We start from the raw sequence: 17316 nt of genomic DNA, 5'->3' as shown, positions 1-17316 counted from the left end.
CGTATTTGTTAACTTGTGCCTTTTGTCCGGCTATTCCGAGAATGTGTTCCACAGGCAATTATTCTGAGAGGGGGGAGGGGGCCCCTCCTGGTCCCCAGCAGCAGGGAGTGGGGCCCTCTGGGGCAGTCCTGCCTGGCCAGCTTCTCCTCCAGAAGGCAGGTTCCCAGGACTGGCCACTTTAGGCCAACTGTGAGCCACTGGGGCTCGTGATCTGTCATCCGAGGGGGCTGCCCAGGAGCCTGGTCAGCAGACTGAGGCTTACCGGAGGCACCTGACTTTAGAGTCAAAGTGACTTAGGGACTTGTCACACCAGGTGGCCCGGTCTGCAGGCTGATGGAGGGGGCAACTGGACGCATCCCTGCAGCACGGCGGCCCGCACGGGAGGGAGTGCTCCCCAGGGAGGGCAGCCTCGGCCCCACCAGGAACACACACCCCCTCTGGCTACACAGCAGGGAGCTCAGAGGCAACAGGGTCGGTTTCCCCACGAGCCTCTCAAGAACACGCCCGTTAGAAGCAGTAAGGGATCGGCTCGAGGCTGCGGGACCGTCTGCGGCCTGACGCGTACGTACTTGAGCCGCAGTCACCCGACCTCCAGAGGAAACTCCGCTGTGGCTCCGATCCGCCACCCCCCCCCCCGCCTCCACTGAGACACCAAGACTCCTTGGGAAAGTGTATTTGATCGGGACGATTCCAGCTGGGCCCCAGGCTGATGGGATCCAAATGCAAGGGCCGTCTTCGCCCGTCTGTGACCGCGGAATAGTTTCCTTACGCCAGGACTGCCATCAGCCATAACCTCCAAGGCAAGAGCAGCGTCTTCAGGCCACATCGTCTCCACCGCCAGCTGTTCTCAGCCATAGAGAGGTGGTGGCCATTGGCTCAGCCCATTGGACACCGGGCTGGCTCACAGCTGCACAGAGCCAGGTCACAACCTCTGGAGGTGTCCCCAGGCACCCCGGGCCAGAGGGCATCCCGGAGCAGCAGGTGTCTGGGGCAGATGGGCAGGACCAGGGTCAATGGCACCCAGTGCCGGGGTCCCAGCTTTCCTCTGAGGGGTCTCCTAGGGCCGTTCTGGTTGCTGTGGGCAACACTGGGGAGCCACGGCTTGTCCTGGCACCGTTACCAGTCTCGTCTGATCAAGGAGGCCCAGCCGTGGCTGTAGGTCTGCGTCACACGTAGTCCAGAATCTCGGTCTCCATCTCGTTCTCACTGCCGTCGGATGGCTTGAAGTCCTCCTCCTCCTCCTCCTCGTCCTCGTCTTCCCCAGACTCGTACGTCAGTTGTTCTTTCCCGCCATCAGCCTTGGTCGGGCTGGAGAAGAGAGCTGGGGCCGGGAGACAAGGCCGTGTGTGTCCCAGCACAGGCTTCCCCGGTGTCCCCCAGCCCAGCTACTGGTGGTCCCAGCCTCCAGACCAGCAATCAGGCTCCTGGAGGCCTACTGACACTTATGGGCGGCTGGGCTCAAGCCCTGAGGAAGCCGCTCTGGGGGCGCACTCTCCCCCACCCCTCATCACACCCGCAGACCAGGAGTGCCCACTCCTCTTCCTCACACCCCCCCCCACACCCACTGCCCCTGCTCTCCGAGTGCAAGAAGACAGGCCGAACGTGCCCACACGTGGCTGGAAGAGGGAGGGTGGTGTCAGGGCACAAAGCGGTGGCTCCGATGGCAGCACCAGCCCTGCTCCAGCCCGGTCCTCCGGGCCCGTCTCCTGCCTTAGCCCCCAGGCTGAGCACCGTGACTCCCACCCGTGGAGACCTGGTGGGCAGGCCGGGGGACCGGCTCCTGGCGGGGGGTGGGACGATTCCACCCGGGTGCAATTTCTTGGGGGATGGGTCCGCTAGGGAGACTTGCTCTGTCCCCAGAGCGGGGCATCCCTTTACCCCGTATCGGCTCTCACCAGGCCTCTTGGAGCGGATGGTCTGCCGGATCATGAGGGACATGGTGTCCCTCAGGTTGTCACTGGTCTTGGGGAGGCACCAGCCATCTCGCTCTGTGCAGCAGTTCTCGGCCCCGTCGTTGCGGTGAATGATTCTCTGTAACCTGGGGGTCAGGACACGGCGTCTCGGGTGGGCTTTCTGCCCACAGGTGCCGTAAGGGTTTGGCAGAGGTGGGGCCGTGCCTGGAAAAACAGCACTCGGACGGCCGCGCGGGGGCGTGAGCACAGGACCGAACACCCATGGGACACTGGACACTCCCAGCCAAGGTCCTTAACCGGCGTGGCCCCCGACCCCAAGGTGCGCACAAAGCGGGATGCGGCCGCGCACGCTCTCCTGTGAGACCCCCCGGCCCTCACCAGATTTCAGGCCGTGTCTGACGTGCTCCCGTCTCTTCCCATCCCAGCTCCCCCCACCCCTTCTTTAAACACCGTAAGAACTGGGTGAAAGGCTCCTGGGATTCTGGTCCGCTGGGGAGGATCAGGCACCGGGTCCTAGACCTCCACGGGGGCAGAGGAGGGAGAGGCCCAAGACTCAACCGCAAGACACGTCGGCGCCCAGCCCGGCACCGCAGCTCAGAGGTGCAGCCCAGGCGGACCCCGGAAATGGTTCCCGGCGGCCGCCAGGCTGACGCGGGAGCCCCGTGGTGCCCACCGCCCTGGACGGGGCTTCCCGCCGAGACGGGCCGAGCGGAACAGCTTCGGGACACCTTGGTCCCGAGCCCCGCCCTCCTCACCCTGGCGTCTCAGGGCCCCTTCACGTACGTACTCTTCCACATTCAGGTCACATAACTGGTAGAACATCTGGCGATAGGGCGGCAGGGCCCCCTCCCGGAAGACGTAGACCGAGTCCTGGGGAGAGGACAGGGCGGGAAGGTGGGTCGGAGCTCGCCCCGGCCAGTCCGCACCCGGCGGGCCCGGCTCTTCCCCTGGACTCAGGCGGCGCAGACAGGCCAGAGGCCGGGAGTAGGCGCGCAGAGGCTCCGACTCCCCAGGAGGGGTCCCCCGGCCCCCGCGACCCTGAGCCGCCTGCGTGGCCGGCCGCGGTATGGCGCGGGCTGTCGTGCCAGCTTCGTGGGCCCTCGCGGTGCGCCCTCATTCCTCACCGCCTCCTACCAACCGGTCCTGTTCTGCTGCCCTGCATGCTGCCCGCCCTCCCCGCCTCTGCTGCACGTGCCCCTGGCACGTGTCCCCTACGAGACAGCTGAGCCGAGGCTGGGGGTGCAACTCACAGCAGCCCGAGTGGGCGGGAGGCCCACGGAATCCCACGTCCGGTGAGCCAAGGACCCCGTAAGCCCATGAGCCCCCCACAGCGGGGCCAGGTGGTCTGCCGTGGCCCCGCGTGCGTGTGGGCACCCGCCCCGCCGGGCCGGTCCAGGTGGCGGCCATGGGCTCACGAAGGGCAGCCACGCACAGCTGCCGGTGTTGCGCTCCCCGCTGACACCGGCCACTGCCTCTTTGCCCAGATGCTCAAGGCCCCCGGGGCTGGGCGGCTCACACCCTGAGCTCTCACTGTGCTCCCCAAGGCCATCCTGGAAGCTGGGAGCTGTGCAGAGGCACCAAGTGGGAAGAGCTGCCTCGGTCAAAGCCCCTCCTGGTGGCCTCGACCTGGGAGACGAGCGTTATGTGCGAGTGTGTGTGCGCGCATCTGGCCTGCACGAGGGGGGTGCCTCCTCTCCACGGTCCACCGCACCCCCAACCGGGCAGGCGGATGCTCTTCTTTGGGGCTCAGGGGCACCCACCTTGAGCTTGTACTTGTTAGAGGTCGATTTCCGCGTGCCACCTGTCCCTGACGGGCCCAGGCCCTGCTTCAGGTCGTGCATGGTGACGAGCTGGCTGGCTGCAAGGGGACAGCAACAATACTTTGGAATCCGGGAGGACGTTTCTCCCCACCCCTCCTGGAGCGCTGGCCCCTTGGGAAGCCCCACCGTACCCCACCCCACCCCAGCATGGTGATGCCCACCTCCCTCAGCGTCTCCGTGAGGGCCAATCAGCCTGATCCACAGGGCGAGCCGGGCACTTACGCATCTTTTTGACAGTGATGGGGAGGCTGTAGTTGTAGGTGCTGCGCTTGGCCTTGACAGGCATATCACTCGGGGCGTAACCTGCGGACGAGGAAGGGCGTGTCGGGTGCATGCGGGTGCAGGGCCCTCCTGGCGATCAGAAGTGGCTTTGCGCTAGTCGCACACCAGGGTTCGCTGGGGCCGGCTCCTGAGAAGGGGACTCCAGGCCCCCAGGCCCCAGCGGCCACCCTTACGGCATCGACCACACGGGACTGCGTGCTGGCGCTCTGCATGCGGTGCCTCACTGCAGGCCTGGGGACCAGGCGGTATCGGGTGCCCGGCCCCCACCGCAGGAACCAGAACAGGGGGAGGGACCGAGTGCACGGATAACGAGTTTAGCGGCTCGAAGGCCAACGGTGGAGCTGGGACCCAGGCTGGGATCCCCATCTCTCTGCTATTCTGCAGAGATCTCACCCAGGAGGAAAAGACTTTTTTATCTTCGCCATAGGGATACACTCCCATTACAGAAGAGAATGCTGTAGAAAAAAAGACATTGAGAGAGGGAAAGAAAACCAAGGTGTTAGTAATTTTTACCGTATTTCATTCCACAACGGATTCGGAAGTCAAGGACTTGATAAATTTTGGCATCTGGGTTTTTTCGGGGATCATACCCGTATCGGATCCACAGGCTTCTCCAGGGGCCTGTTATCTGGGGACAAAAGGCAGGAGTGTGGGGTGGGGCCAAGGCTGGTCCCTGGCTCCCTCAGAGATGTAGGCCTGGGGGGACATGAGTTGGGGACACAGCTCTGGAACCCCACCCTGGCTCTGCCGGGTACAGCTCTGTCACCTTGGGCAGGCCACTTGGGTCTTCCTGTTCGAGAGGACAGGAGCCCCCTTTTCCATTGTTTCTGTGAGGATTAAATGAGATGATGACCCGGGAGCCTTCACCACGGTGCCTGGCACATAGTAAGTGCCCAATAAATGTTACTGCCATCCTAATGGACAGGATATACTGTCCCCAAACAGTACTCCTGAAGCCCTTATGTCTAGAAAGCCTATACTAAAAGACAGACAGCCACTCTCTGAAGTCTGGGGTCCAAGCACAGGAGGGATGAGCCTTCTTCGTGCCCCATCTGTCATCGCTGTTATGGTCACATCTCAGGCTTGCCTCCCAGTGCTTCAAGTGGGGACCCTGGGCAGGTAGGACGCCTTCCTCCAGCACCTTTGGCAACCTCAGTAATGACACCTCATCTCCGTGCCCTCCTGGACCGAGTCCAAGGTGGGTCTGCCCCACCCCCACCCCACTCTGCCCGGGTAGAATGAGCCAAGGCTGGGGGCCCTGTGGTTAGGGAGCCTGGTCTCTGCAGCCCAACAGGCTGGGGTCCCAGTGGCTGTGTCACGTGCTGGCTACAGGACCCTGGCACATCGAGGCACCTCTCTGAGCCTTGGCTCTGCCTCAGAGGAAGAAGGGAATCCTGTTGCCACCCCCCAGGGAAGAACAAAGGATGTAACAGGTACACAGCATTTAACCCAGCGCCTGGTCCTTAGAAGGTTCTCGATGTGAGATCGTTTAAAAGCATACAATCCCTTTATTCAGAAGTTATGCGATTACTCTCTAATCCTAAAATCGCCGAGGGACGGCTAGCATTGCTGAGGAGGCTGTAGGGGACCTGCCTGGGGCTGTAACAGGCCTCCCGGGGGCACCAGGACAGAGCCGCCAGCTTTGCCGTGGCTCTGGGAGGTCACAGCAGAGATCAGGGCAATCCTGGCGGGACCCAAGGTGCCAGGCTGGGCAGACACTCACCATGTAATAGGCCACGAAGGGCAGCAGAACCTTGAGCTTGTCAGGGTGGACGCTGATGTTGGCCTTGACAGCGTTACGTGACCAGATGGGACGGATTTCAAACAGCTGGGGGAGGGGGGGTCAAGGCAGAGACCGGGATGAACACCAGCAGCCTCCCGCCCCTCCCCCCCACCGGCTCTGCCTCTCCGGACTGGCCCGGCCCCCAGCAGACCCTTTGGGGGAGGAGCTGGCAGAGAGCGGCTGCTGACAAGCACACGGCAGCCTCTGGGCCTGGCCACACCCAGCACAGGTCAGGTGTGGCTGCGGGACCTCTGTGTCCGGAAATGACCACGAAAGACACGGTCTCTGTCCTCATGCAGCTCACAGGGCAGTGGGGGAGGCAGATGAACAAAGAAGCCAGGGCAGGGCCAAGAGGGGGACACGCCAGTGTCCTGGGACCCCAAGCAGCTCCAGCCTAGAGGGTGGAGCCTGAGCTGGGCTATCGTAAAGGCCGAAGCGGACGGCCGGGCCCAAGAGAGGACCGCAGGAGGCCAGTGTGGCTGGTGCATGGCAGGGCCAGGGCTGGAAGCGCCCTACGCCAGGCTGCGGACTGGACTGTGTCCAGAGAACACGGAAGGGCCTCGGACAGCGGTCCCCCAGGTACCGCCTCCAGCGACCAGTGACCGCTAGAAAGGTGTCCGTCCACACCGTCTCTTTAAGAAAAAAACCCCAAGGGAACAGTCTGCTTCAGCAAGGGAAGAGGTGAGCCTCGACCAGCAGCAACGTGGTCTCACTGAGAACCTGCCGTCTGTGCCCGTAGAGGCAGGAGTGAGAGGCCCCACGGCTCTCCCAGGACCTGCCAGCCAGGGGACGGGCAGAAGGCCACTCGGTCCCCTCCAGCACGCTGGGGATGAAGCACAGGAGGTGCTCCCTGTGGTTTCTTGCTCCAACGAAGGCTTCCCAAACCCGGGCGCCACTGTGAAGTCACAAGCAGACGAGGTACCGATTGCTTAGCGCCCCCAAGGGACCGGCTTGTGCCGGCGTGGCTTTGACGTGTGACATCTGGAGGTGAAAAGCTCCCACGTGCCGACGAACCGGTTTTAAAAAGTCAGCACAGCCGAAGGCAAAATGATGAGGGATGGTGGGGGGGGGGGGGGGCCGTCCGCGAGGAGGCCGCCCGAGCTCACCTTCCTCAGCTCCTCCTCCACCTTCCGGTCCACCGGGTTGGTGGAGATCCTCCTCCACGTCTGCACTGCAGCCTCCAGGGGCCGCACGGGCACCTCGTCCTCTTCAAAGTTGACGAAGATGGCATTGTGGGGGCGCCGGGCCCTGCTCAGGCCGATCAGGTTCTCGCCTGAGACGGGGGGGTTGTTGTAGCCTTCCCTGGGGCAGAGAGAGCTGGCGTGGGCCCGGGTGCCGAGGAGACCCCAGGCACGGGCCTGACCGGACCAGGCAGGGAGCCCCCCGGGCTGTGACGCCAGCCGCCTGCCCGTCAGGCGGAGCAGTGAGGTCAGGGAAAGGCGCGGCCACTCAGGACACGGCTGATCAGCTGTCAGGCAACAGCCACGCTTTTATGATTCGCTCATTTAACCCCAAAACAATTGCACAAGGAAGGAACCGATTTCCTACGAGGTAACCGACAGCAGCCAGAAAGCCGCCTGGAGTCAGGGCTCGTGCGGACAGAGCCGGGACTCCCACCCGGGGAGGCTGGCCAGGGGCCCCGTGACGCCTGTCCTGCCTCCCTCCGAAAGAGCACGTTCGGCCCAGAAGCATCTCTGCAACAGGCAGGTGCAGGGAAGACGGACGTTACCGAACTACCATCACACAGCACAGAGGCTGGAAGTGAGTGAGCATTCTAACGCCACGTCTGCTCAGGTCTCTCGCTGGGCACCAGGCCCGGCTGTGTCGCTGAGGGGGGAGGTCACGAATGTCAAGCCTAGGCGAAAGCAGGGAGAACAGCCTCCAGAAGCCCCGCAATCCAGCACGAGCTCCGACAGTGACTGCCGTCGCATCTGTACCTCACCCCAAACCCCGAGATTCTTCTGAAATGCATTTTAAAGTGGGCCTGGACATCATAGGTGTTCATTCAGGCGATTGCTACCTTTTAAATTTGTTTCCATTTTACCTTCATTTTCTACACGAGTACAAACCATCTGTATACTTACAAGGAACAGAGTGATTTTTCACACTGGAAAACACAATTACAAAGACAGGAGCAAGTCTGTGCCTTTTTTTGTAACGTGACTCCATTAGGAACCATCCTGAACAGGTACAACATCACCCGCTTTTCAAGGCTACCCCTCGAGACCCTGACCACTCCCAAGAGGGAAGGCACGGGTGGCGGCTCACTCCAGCCCTGGCAGCCCACCGCCAGAGCACAGCAAGGAGCGGCTGCCCGCCGGGGCCCGTCAGCACAGGGAAAGGACTCCCTGCTAACTTCCTCAAGGACGAGGGACCCCCGTCAGGCCAGCCTTCCTCTGCCCGTCGTCCTGTAGGAAGCCGGACCTCCCTGGACCCACAGAGGGGCCAGCAGGGCAGAAAGATCGATGGGGGCCCTGGGAAGAAAGGCAGGTTCTTTCCATTTGCTGGAAAATCGATAAACCACATGGCGGCCAGCCTTCCTCCCTTATCACCCCGTCAGAAGCTTCAGAGCAGCTGCCTACTGGCCCTAGGGGACAGAGGGTGACTCAGCCACTGCCAGCCAGGGCCAGCAGTGCAGAAGGCCTATCTTCTTCTTCTGTGTATTTTGTCCGTCTCTGACTCTGAGAGTAAAATGCTTGTGGGATAAAAATAATCAGAACGTTTCAGAAATATGCACATGGTCTCTCCCCTAAAACTCCTGTGCCAAGGACAGCCGACTAGAACACACACACGGAAAACTCCATCATCCCATGTGGAGGGTTGCGGGCCGGGAGGGCGCGGCTGACCCTTTCCGCTTCCACGTTTCTGTCACGTTTTGCCCATCTAACCACCACTTGCTCCTGCGGTCAGGAGGGAGTGGGGGCTACGGATCCAACAGGCCGAGGGCCGCGAAGAGGCTGCCGCGTGGCCCGCTTCTGGCTGGGGAGACTGCGAGCGGACCGGTGCCGGAAGGTGCTGGGGAACATGGAAGGCGAGCGGCAGGTTCAGCAGGGTCATGTCAGAAAACAAGCCCTTCCCCGCAGGAGGCACGCAGGGTGCGTTCTCGAGGCCGCGCTGCCAGGCTGGGGCTCGAGCTCGGGCAAGCAGCAGACCGGTGCCAGCCGCTGAAGCTGCTACCGCAGCCCGGCCTCCACTAGACAATTCTCACTACTTTGGGCTATGTCTGGAACTCTCCGTATTTTGTTAAAGGAAGAGGACATACCTTCTCCTTTGGACCAAATCTAGGCCCCTTACCATGGCCCATGAGACTCTCACCCCTACCACGCCCCCAGGCTCACTCTGTGACCACTCTGCATGTGCCAATCCTCTGTTCTAGAACGTTCTCCCTGGATCTTCACGTACCCAGCTGTGTCATCGCCCAGGTCTGTTTCAAATGCCAGCCCCTCTGAGGGCCCCCAGCCCTCAGCCCACTCACTGCCCCTTATGACCCACACCCCTTTGATCTCCTCTGAGACGTGCACCAGGCCACGGGCCCCTTGCTCACTCATCATCTGCTTGTGTTCCATCCAGCTCCCGGCCCCGCCCAGCACAGGACCTCCTATGTGCTGTGCTGTTCTCGGCTGACGCTGACGCAGGCTCCGAGGAGCGCCCCGGGCCACAACAGGCAGTCAGTGCTTGTTGATGGCAAGAGTTAGTGAGGAAAGAACATTCTCTCACCTTCTAGAGATAACTGCTCTGGGCCCAATCTTCCAGATCTTTCTAGATTTCTAGATCATGCCACAGCTTACTTTCATGCTATAGGACGTGCTCCTACGCCTGCTTTCTTCACAGAGCGAGGTACCCTGGGCAAATGCCACGTCAGTCCACGAGCCTGCTGTCTGAGGCCACGTGGGGCTCCCTGGCACAGAAGGGCTGTGATTCCATTAGCCACCTCCCTACGAATGGACTGGTCACTTGCCTATTCTACCAAACTCTGCCAGGCACTCACCCTTCTAAGTGTTTCATGCTTTTGGGGATGGGACTTCAAGGCTGAGGGTGACATCCTGATTCACTCTCCATGGTGCGGGGAGTTCGGAGCGAGGCCTCCAGCTGGGGCACAGTCACCGGCTGCTCTGTGTCTCGAGGCACTGGAGCCACGGGCTTGAGCGAAGCCAGCAGTGTTGGCTGCCTGACTCGTGAGTGGCAGATGTGAGCCTCAGACCCAGGCCCTGTGACCGCAGGGCCCTTGCTCTGAACCCTGATGCCGTAGTGGGGGTGGGGGGGTGGGGCTTACCGGTGCTGTGTCTCCGGTCGGTAGAAATAGTCCACCGGGGTGTCCAGCCGAGAGAAGATGGGCGGGGGGATGTAGAGCGGCAGCTCCTGGTGGAAGAAACTCTCCTTCTCAGGCTTTAGCATGAGCACTTTGTCATACATAGACACGCACCTGCCGCCCGCCTCCGTGTGCACAGCCAAGTACTGGAAGTCGGACATTCCTGGAAAGACAGGGGGCCAGATGGCGGACACCCTCTTACCCCCTCCCAGGAACTGGCAGCTGCTACGCACCCACACCCACGTCTTCTTGGGAGGCGTCGAGGGAGCCGTGCGGTGGGCGTTGCCAGGCAATGCTGGCGGGAGCCGAAAGGACACCCTTCCGGAAGCTTCTGTGCCCTTGACTCTGCGCACCTGGACTCACGCGGAGGGGCTGAGGGCTTATGTGGGACGTGAGGCTACGGTCTGGGTCCATGCTTCCTGAAACGTACGTAACGTGCACACGCCTCACTGGGGACCCTGCCGAACACTGCGGGATGCTGTACCTCCCACGAGCTCCCGGGTGGGGCGGTGCTGCTGAGCCAAGGGGTGCTGGCTCAAGTACACAGACAGAAGATGAATCACGGAAGACCCTGCCCCAGGAAGGACGGCCCTCTTCGGTGACTACCACGTTCCACCGGAAAGACTGACGTTCAAAATGCCCAACGCAGGGGTCCCAGGCCCTGGTTTCGTTTCTTGCCACTTTCTAGCCCCCTCTTCCTTCTCAATCTTTATTCTGGTCAGATTCTCTCCTAGAACTGCAGCTGCAACCACACGTTCCTAAGGCTCGGCTAGTAACCTGCCAAGTGCCTCCCGTGTGCGCGAACCAGCCCCTTCACGGCACCCCTGACCCGGACCCTCCACGAGGGCCTAAGGAACCAGGGCCCCACACTGTTTGCACGAGAGCCCGAGGCTGAGGGAAGCCAAGCTACCCACCCAAACAGACTTGCTGTTCCTTACTCGCCCTCCTCATCCCATCCCTTACTGCCTCCTCACTGGGGCTCCCTATGGGTAGCAAACTGGATTGAGGGCCCCACGGGACACACCCAATTGGCCAAGAGTTCAAAGGAACATGAGGTCCCAAGGGGCTGAGGTGATCTGGGAAGGCTTCAGACAGGAGGCAAGACCGGCAGGGGGTCAAGCCTTAGGGAAGTTTCCATAACCCTGAGGGTCAAAAATTGGAGGCCTGCTAATCAGCTTTATTTGGCCCTACAAAATGGCCTTAAAAATTAAAAGACTACTCATAGAATCGAGCTCTTCTTAAGAATGCAGAAGGTGGAACAGCAGTGAGCCCACAGTCCACGGCCCGCACTGTCCCGCTCCGCTCATGCCCCACCCGATTCCTGAGCATATATGGCCCTCTTCACCGTGTGGATGAGCCACAGAGTACCTGCCGGAGTGTGGGCACAGGTCCTGAAATAGGCCAATGCAGTAAGCTGCAGTTACCTTGAAATTTATAAATGGTGGAGATGATGCCAAGCATCTCGATGTCGAATGCGACCTCGGGGTGGGCCCCAGGACCCGGCACCGCCCTCTGTCGCTTCGTCTTCCTCCTGATCCGCAGCAGCAGGCTGCTGGTACTGAAGCGGTTGGCGCATACCGGGTGGCAGTAAGGGTCCTTGGGCCGGAAGTACAGCTCCAGCCTCTTGGTGGGGTCTGCGTAGATCTGTGGCAAAGGCCAAGGAAGACAGTGAAGCAGTGACCGCCTAAGCAGCTGGCAGGGAGCTGCTCCTGTCTCAACAAAAGCCTGACGGTGACCCAGCTGACGAGGGAAGGGCCAGGAAGCTGATGTTTCGTTCTGAGCTTTTAGTTCTCAGAAGACCCATTTTTCAAATCTGGGTATCTGTTTTTTATGTAGGAGAGAAAATGAGGATCGTCTCTCCCTTCTGAGAGGCTGGAAAGTTGGAGATAATAACTACCAGTTAAGTGAAGCCATCACCTCGCAGATGCCTGTTTGGTGTGGGCAGTCTTGCACCTCTCCCAGCAAGACTGCGGCGGGGGGTGGGGGGGGTGTGGGTGTCTTCTCATCCCTGAGTTTACCATGGAGGAAGTGAGGCTGGCAGGGGGAGTGGCTTGTCTTGACCTTCCTACTCTAGGAACTACCTGCTCCAAAGGGTCCTGCTATTCAGACTTCCGTGCAAATGTTTCCAGGTCCAAAGGAAATGGAATCAACTAGGAACAAGCACAAATATGGCTAAGTATCACTCCTCCTTTTGAAGTCTTGGTTCGTTCTCCTTAAAACGAGGTCCTAACAGCACCCCCTCGCAGGACTGCTGTATGCACTCAGTCTGCCAAGTCATGGTAACCACTCGGCACGTGTCGCCCACATAGGGTAAGAGTAGTGTCAGCTGTGTGCGTATGAAAACACCAATGATGCTCACTGAGCCCAGATCATCTGCTCTCTAGTTTGCTGGCTCCCCAACACTAAGGACACAGCCTGGCCCTTAGGAGGTGCTCAGGAAACGTGGAGGGAAAGAAGGTTAAAAGGAGGCCCAACCCTCAGGAATCCCTTCTCGCCAAACACTGGCCTATGAGACCACGAGGCTGGGAATAACCCCAGACATGGATCTGGCAGAGGACGTGCACAAGAAGCACTGACAGAATGAACCAATGACCAGTGTCTTCTCAAAGGCTCTCGTTGTAGTTGGTTATAAATATCCCTGAGGTTACTGACAGTAAGGATTCTGTCAGTACCACAGTAAAGTCAATAAATCAGGATCAAACAGCAAAACGTGACTAACAGCCTCTATGGCATCCTGTGCTTAATGACAGGTTTTCAATATTCATTAAGGAGGAGGAAGCAGCAGGTAAGAGTTCAGACTTCAGAGGGCAGAAATGCAGGAGTTCAAACCCCCACTGCACCACGCGGGAGTTTTTTGACCCAGCTTTTCTTACCTGGTATCTTTATCTGAAAAGTGGGAATAATGGTACCTAACTCCCTGGATTGTTGTGGGGATTCAATCACGCATCTGACAAGTATTTTGGAAGAAGGCACTGTTATGGATGTTAGGACTATAGAAGTAAACAAGAGAGACCAAGTCCTGCTCTCATGCAGTTTACGGTCTCAGAGCCAAGCGACCAAGACGGACAATAAACGCGTTAAAACACAATTTCAGACTGCAATTAACAGATTGAAGAGGCAGGTATGAACTCTAAGGCCACTTTAATTAGGGCAGAGAAGGACTCTCTACAGAAGAGACATGTTAATATTTGGTGCAGGGAAAAGCACTTCCCCGGAGCCTTGCACAAGGCAAGAATTCATCCCAGCTCCCTTATTTTCCTGCAGACCCTAAACAAATTGCCTCGGTTTCCTTGTAAAATGCGGACAACGTCAGTGGCTACTGGGCAGGGTTCTAATTTGGATCAGACGTCAGTAAAGCACCTGGAACTGAGCCTGATACCGAAGAAGTTGCTAGCCATTACTATCTTTAACCCTAACCACACACTTCATCCCCTGTCCCGTTGGCCAGCGGTCTTGATCCGCGGCGCTTGGGTCTTCTCTGTGAATGCGAACAGGGCAGCCCAGCACACCGCGGAGGCTGCAGCTGAGCTGCGCTCGGGCTGCGCCGCCGAGGCTGCGGCTCCCGGGAGGAGGGGACGGAAAGGACACCCCGCCCCTCTCAGGGTCTCCCGTCGCTCCCGCCACTCCGAGGCAAGTCCCCGCCCACTGGCCGCCCAGCGCCCCGCTCAAGCGCCGTTACCAAGGAAACCACACTTCCGTGGGCGGTCCCTCCCGCCGAGGTCCCGCGACTCCGCCCCCCCCCCGCGCGATTCCCCCTCCCACCCCAGCTTCTCACCCGGGAGACGCCCTCCTCGCCGCCCAGAGTCGGCAGCATCTTGGACACGTCGCGCACCACGCCTGGGTACTCCACGCACACCATGCGTCGCTCGCGCCGCAGGTCCACGGGGACCGCGGTCCCTGGCCCCACGTCCGCCGCCGCCATCCCTGCACGTCTGGTCCGGCTCGTCGCGGTCCGGCCCTCCACGCGTTCCTAGGGGCCTCTCGCAGTGGTTCCGCCAAAGAATTGTTCCGGGTTCCCTCGCTGCTCGCGTCTCTCTACATCCCTGGGCTTAGCGAGACTCGAGGCCTCTGGGAGCAAAGGCCCGAGGGGAGGCCCCAAGGTTTCGGGGTGATCGACCGCCTGGTCCTCAATTCTGTGTTTAAAATGATGAAGAGTACCCCGAGGGGCGGGACGACGGTTTGCCGCTCCCAGCAACCCAAGAGGGACTCGGACTGTAAGACACCGCCCAGTTCTCGCTTTTAGCCAATGAAGCGTCAGGGGGAAGCCAGCTTCCGCCCCTTCTACTAGCTCTTAGGTTTCACCCAATGAAGAGCCAGAACTGGGCCGGAACTGGGCCGGGTCCCCGCCCCTTCCTAGGGCTTCTTCCAATGACGGCTCGGGGGCGGGCCCGAGTCAGACTTCCGGCCCGCCTTCCGGCGACGGACAGTCCCTGCGCCGAGTAGATTTCCGGACTGGAACGCCGAGGGGTTTTCGTGGGGTCCGGCACCCGCTCCTGCCGGCTGCTCCGGGGAGGAGTCTCCGGCGGCGAGGGGAGGTGGACCTGGAAGTGCCAGCGTGAAGACATTGCGCTTTGAATGCTCTCCTCACGTCCACGCACAGAAAAACCCCGGAGCTCGGGTCGGAAAGCGGCGTGAAGTCCCTCGTTTCGTAGTTATTAAGCGCCTACCGTGTGCTGGGAACTACTCAGAACCTAACAGAGGAGCGGAGCATGAAGTGAGCGGCCCTGTGGGAGACCCTGAAGCGAGGGGCATGGCCCATTCCAGGAAGTGACAGAGGACAAAACTGTAGGGAGCAGACTGGGGGACATTGAGGGAGGGGTCAGAGGTCGACATATGCCAGACAGAGCCTAAAAATGTGTGCGTCCAACCTGTCGGCTGAGTGCGATGTTGAAGGGTTTTATACCGGGAGTGGCTTGATCTGACTTGTGCATGTAAAAGACTCTAGCTGTGGTGTAGACAATGGATCAGAGAGGGCAGAAGCCCGCTCAGATAAACCCACTGAGACGCTGCATAATCCAGGCAAGATATGCTGCCCGGGGCCAGGGAAGTGGCAGTGAGAATGGGAAGAAGGGGCTGGATTTGCGAATATTAGGAGGAATTAAAAAAAAAAAAAAAAAAAAAGCAGGGGACCCCTTGGATGTGGGTACCCTAGGTTTCTGAAATGATTTTTAAATCAAACGGAGATTTACTTCATTGCTCTAGAGGATGTAAGGAGGCTGCATAAACGGCTGCAAAGGCCATTAAATGCATTTTAAAAAGAAAAACCTGTAAGCTGGGTGTGAAATATATGTCATTATATTATAATTGGAAGACCCAGCCAGGAGTCCCCTAAAATGAAAGAAAGGCCCCCGCATGTGAGGACTTGGCAGTCCCTGACCTGCCTCTCTGGCAGGAACTGGTGCATTTGCTATCACCAAAGAAGATTCAGTGCAGTGAGGCTGGGACAATCCTCCACATTTGTTCACGCCTTGAGATGCAATTTCCTTCAAGGTTTTCGTGTCCTTTTGTTCTCATTCCATGCTCACCAAGCAGTTTTCTGGTGGTTTGTTCCATTTTCCAGAAGGGAGACGCTAAATGGCATATGGACTGAACCCCTCCCTACAATTGTAAATCGATAAATCGGTGTGTTATATCAGACTCCCATGCATTTGGTACCCACGAGTCAATACTGAGTCCTGGCTGGGGAGCCCCTTCTACGGGGAGCCCTGGGCTTGGGAGGTTATTGATTCTGTGTTAGCGAAGGGCATGGAGGGCTTTGGAAAATGTTTTCTGTGGGCCCCCGAATCAATATTCCTTTCCGGGCCGCTGGGTCAGTCTGGGAAGCGCACAGGTGTTTAAACTCCTCTCCAGCGGGGGCTGGATTCTCCCTACGGCCTTAGAATTGGAGAGAAGGAGTAGTGTTCACTTTTGACCACCCGATGGCGACAGAGCGTCCTCGCAGGCAACGTCGCCACCTGGTGGTCATCGGTGCCCATGACACCCGGAAGAAGGGGAAGTGGCCGCCGAAGGAGGAGAGATGGGCTGTGAGCGCAGGGAACAGAGCTTCCCAGGAGTCCTGTGCTGAGCCGGGGTCAGCAGCTTCCGATCACGTCCGACCGCAGGGAGGCCACGCCCCTTCTACACCCTTGCACGCGCTCCCCAGTCCAGGAATTTCCCCCGCACAATCCCACCGCTGCAACCGATGGGGACCCGGGAAGTGGGGTTTATTCAGAGGCTTCAGTTTTCTTTTCAGCTGAAAGTGGGACCCACTGTCGCCAGGAGCCTTCCCCTCCCTAGGCAGCTTGTCATCCCAAAGCAAAATTAAGTACAGTACTGAACTTCAAAGGTCGTTCATAAATGGAGTTTAGGTTGCCAAGTTAAATAGTTTCACAAATGTGCCAGGCAGAGGCAAATTTACAATGACACTAATAAAATTTAAATATCAGGGTCTATGGCCATACCACCCTGAACGGGCGGGATCTGGTCTGATCTTGGAAGCTAAGCAAGGTCGGGCCTGGTTAGCACCCGGATGGGAGACATCAGGGCCCCTCGATTGCAGGTACCTTTTCGCAAGGCTCTGGGAGGTGCCTTATCATTGTGTTCACGTGGGCGTTTGTTTTTATAAAAATTAAAACAGTAAGATATTTTAACTGCAATCGGTTAAGACTACTGTCTCTTTCTACCTACCCTGCCCTCCATCCCACTTGCCCTTGTGTTGGGAGGCATTGAAGTGGTCACAGGTACTTAAGGGACTTGACAAAGGGGAAGTCCCGTTGGGAGTACGTTCAGTGTGGATTGCGTGGAATACATATGTGTGGTCCGTAGTCGCATCTGGGTACTGACAGTTCATCTGTCGCCGGCCGTCCTATGTAGGAATGGCTCCCAGGCATACACACTCTAGCACCTTCCGTGACACCTGTCTGGTGTGTTGTGATATGAAGGTCCAGGGCCAAAGGTAGTCTAGCAGTCAGAGCCAGAAGCCAGTCTGGAAGGTTCCAGCAGAGGAATGGAAAATGTGCAGCCACTGTGGGCAAAAGTATGGCAGGGTCTCAAAAAATTAAATGTCAAATGACCACATAATCCACAATCCCACTTCTGAGTAAATATCCGAAGGAATTCAGTTTTTTAAAGTTTTATTTCTTTTTGAGGCAGGCAGGGGCAGAGAGAGAGGAAGACACAGAATCCGGAGGCTCCAGGCTCTGAGTTGTCAGCACAGAGCCTGATGTGGGG

The 17316-nt window shown here is 59.0% G+C and overlaps 1 protein-coding gene across 2 annotated transcripts; it reads right to left on the bottom strand.

Annotated features, from left to right (window-relative positions):
* Nucleotides 1–658: 658 nt before the first annotated feature.
* GTF3C5 (general transcription factor IIIC subunit 5) lies at nucleotides 659–16736 on the bottom strand. Of its 2 annotated transcripts, none has more exons than XM_045467411.1 (11): nucleotides 13883–16736; nucleotides 11532–11751; nucleotides 10072–10270; nucleotides 6905–7100; nucleotides 5739–5843; nucleotides 4529–4643; nucleotides 3956–4036; nucleotides 3674–3771; nucleotides 2701–2783; nucleotides 1896–2038; nucleotides 659–1321 (listed from the first exon to the last, which is right to left on the bottom strand). In XM_045467411.1, the coding sequence occupies exons 1-11, from the start codon at nucleotides 14027–14029 to the stop codon at nucleotides 1167–1169; spliced, it is 1542 nt and encodes a 513-aa protein (XP_045323367.1). In that variant the 5' UTR covers nucleotides 14030–16736; the 3' UTR covers nucleotides 659–1166. The 2 variants fall into 2 exon arrangements, 1 of the variants encoding a protein (XP_045323367.1); XR_006709764.1 differs by having other exon boundaries at nucleotides 1208–1321; nucleotides 2697–2783.
* Nucleotides 16737–17316: the final 580 nt, after the last annotated feature.

The sequence above is a fragment of the Leopardus geoffroyi genome, chromosome D4 (assembly GCF_018350155.1).
Source record: "Leopardus geoffroyi isolate Oge1 chromosome D4, O.geoffroyi_Oge1_pat1.0, whole genome shotgun sequence".
In the NCBI taxonomy this organism is placed as follows: Eukaryota; Metazoa; Chordata; class Mammalia; order Carnivora; family Felidae; genus Leopardus; species Leopardus geoffroyi.
The sequence above is the reverse complement of the archived record's forward strand: the minus strand, read 5'-3'. Positions and strand labels throughout refer to the sequence as shown.

What these genes read in the sequence shown, in the direction of transcription:
- GTF3C5 (XM_045467411.1), bottom strand. Translation starts at nt 14,029, where the DNA reads ATGGCGGCGGCGGACGTGGGGCCAGGGACCGCGGTCCCCGTGGACCTG. An exon ending in CATCACTGTCAAAAAGATGC is followed by an intron (nt 3,772 to 3,955) that starts GTAAGTGCCCGG and finishes GTCCCCTTGCAG; the next exon opens with CCAGCCAGCTCGTCACCATG. An exon ending in TGTGACCTGAATGTGGAAGA is followed by an intron (nt 2,039 to 2,700) that starts GTACGTACGTGA and finishes CCTGACCCCCAG; the next exon opens with GTTACAGAGAATCATTCACC.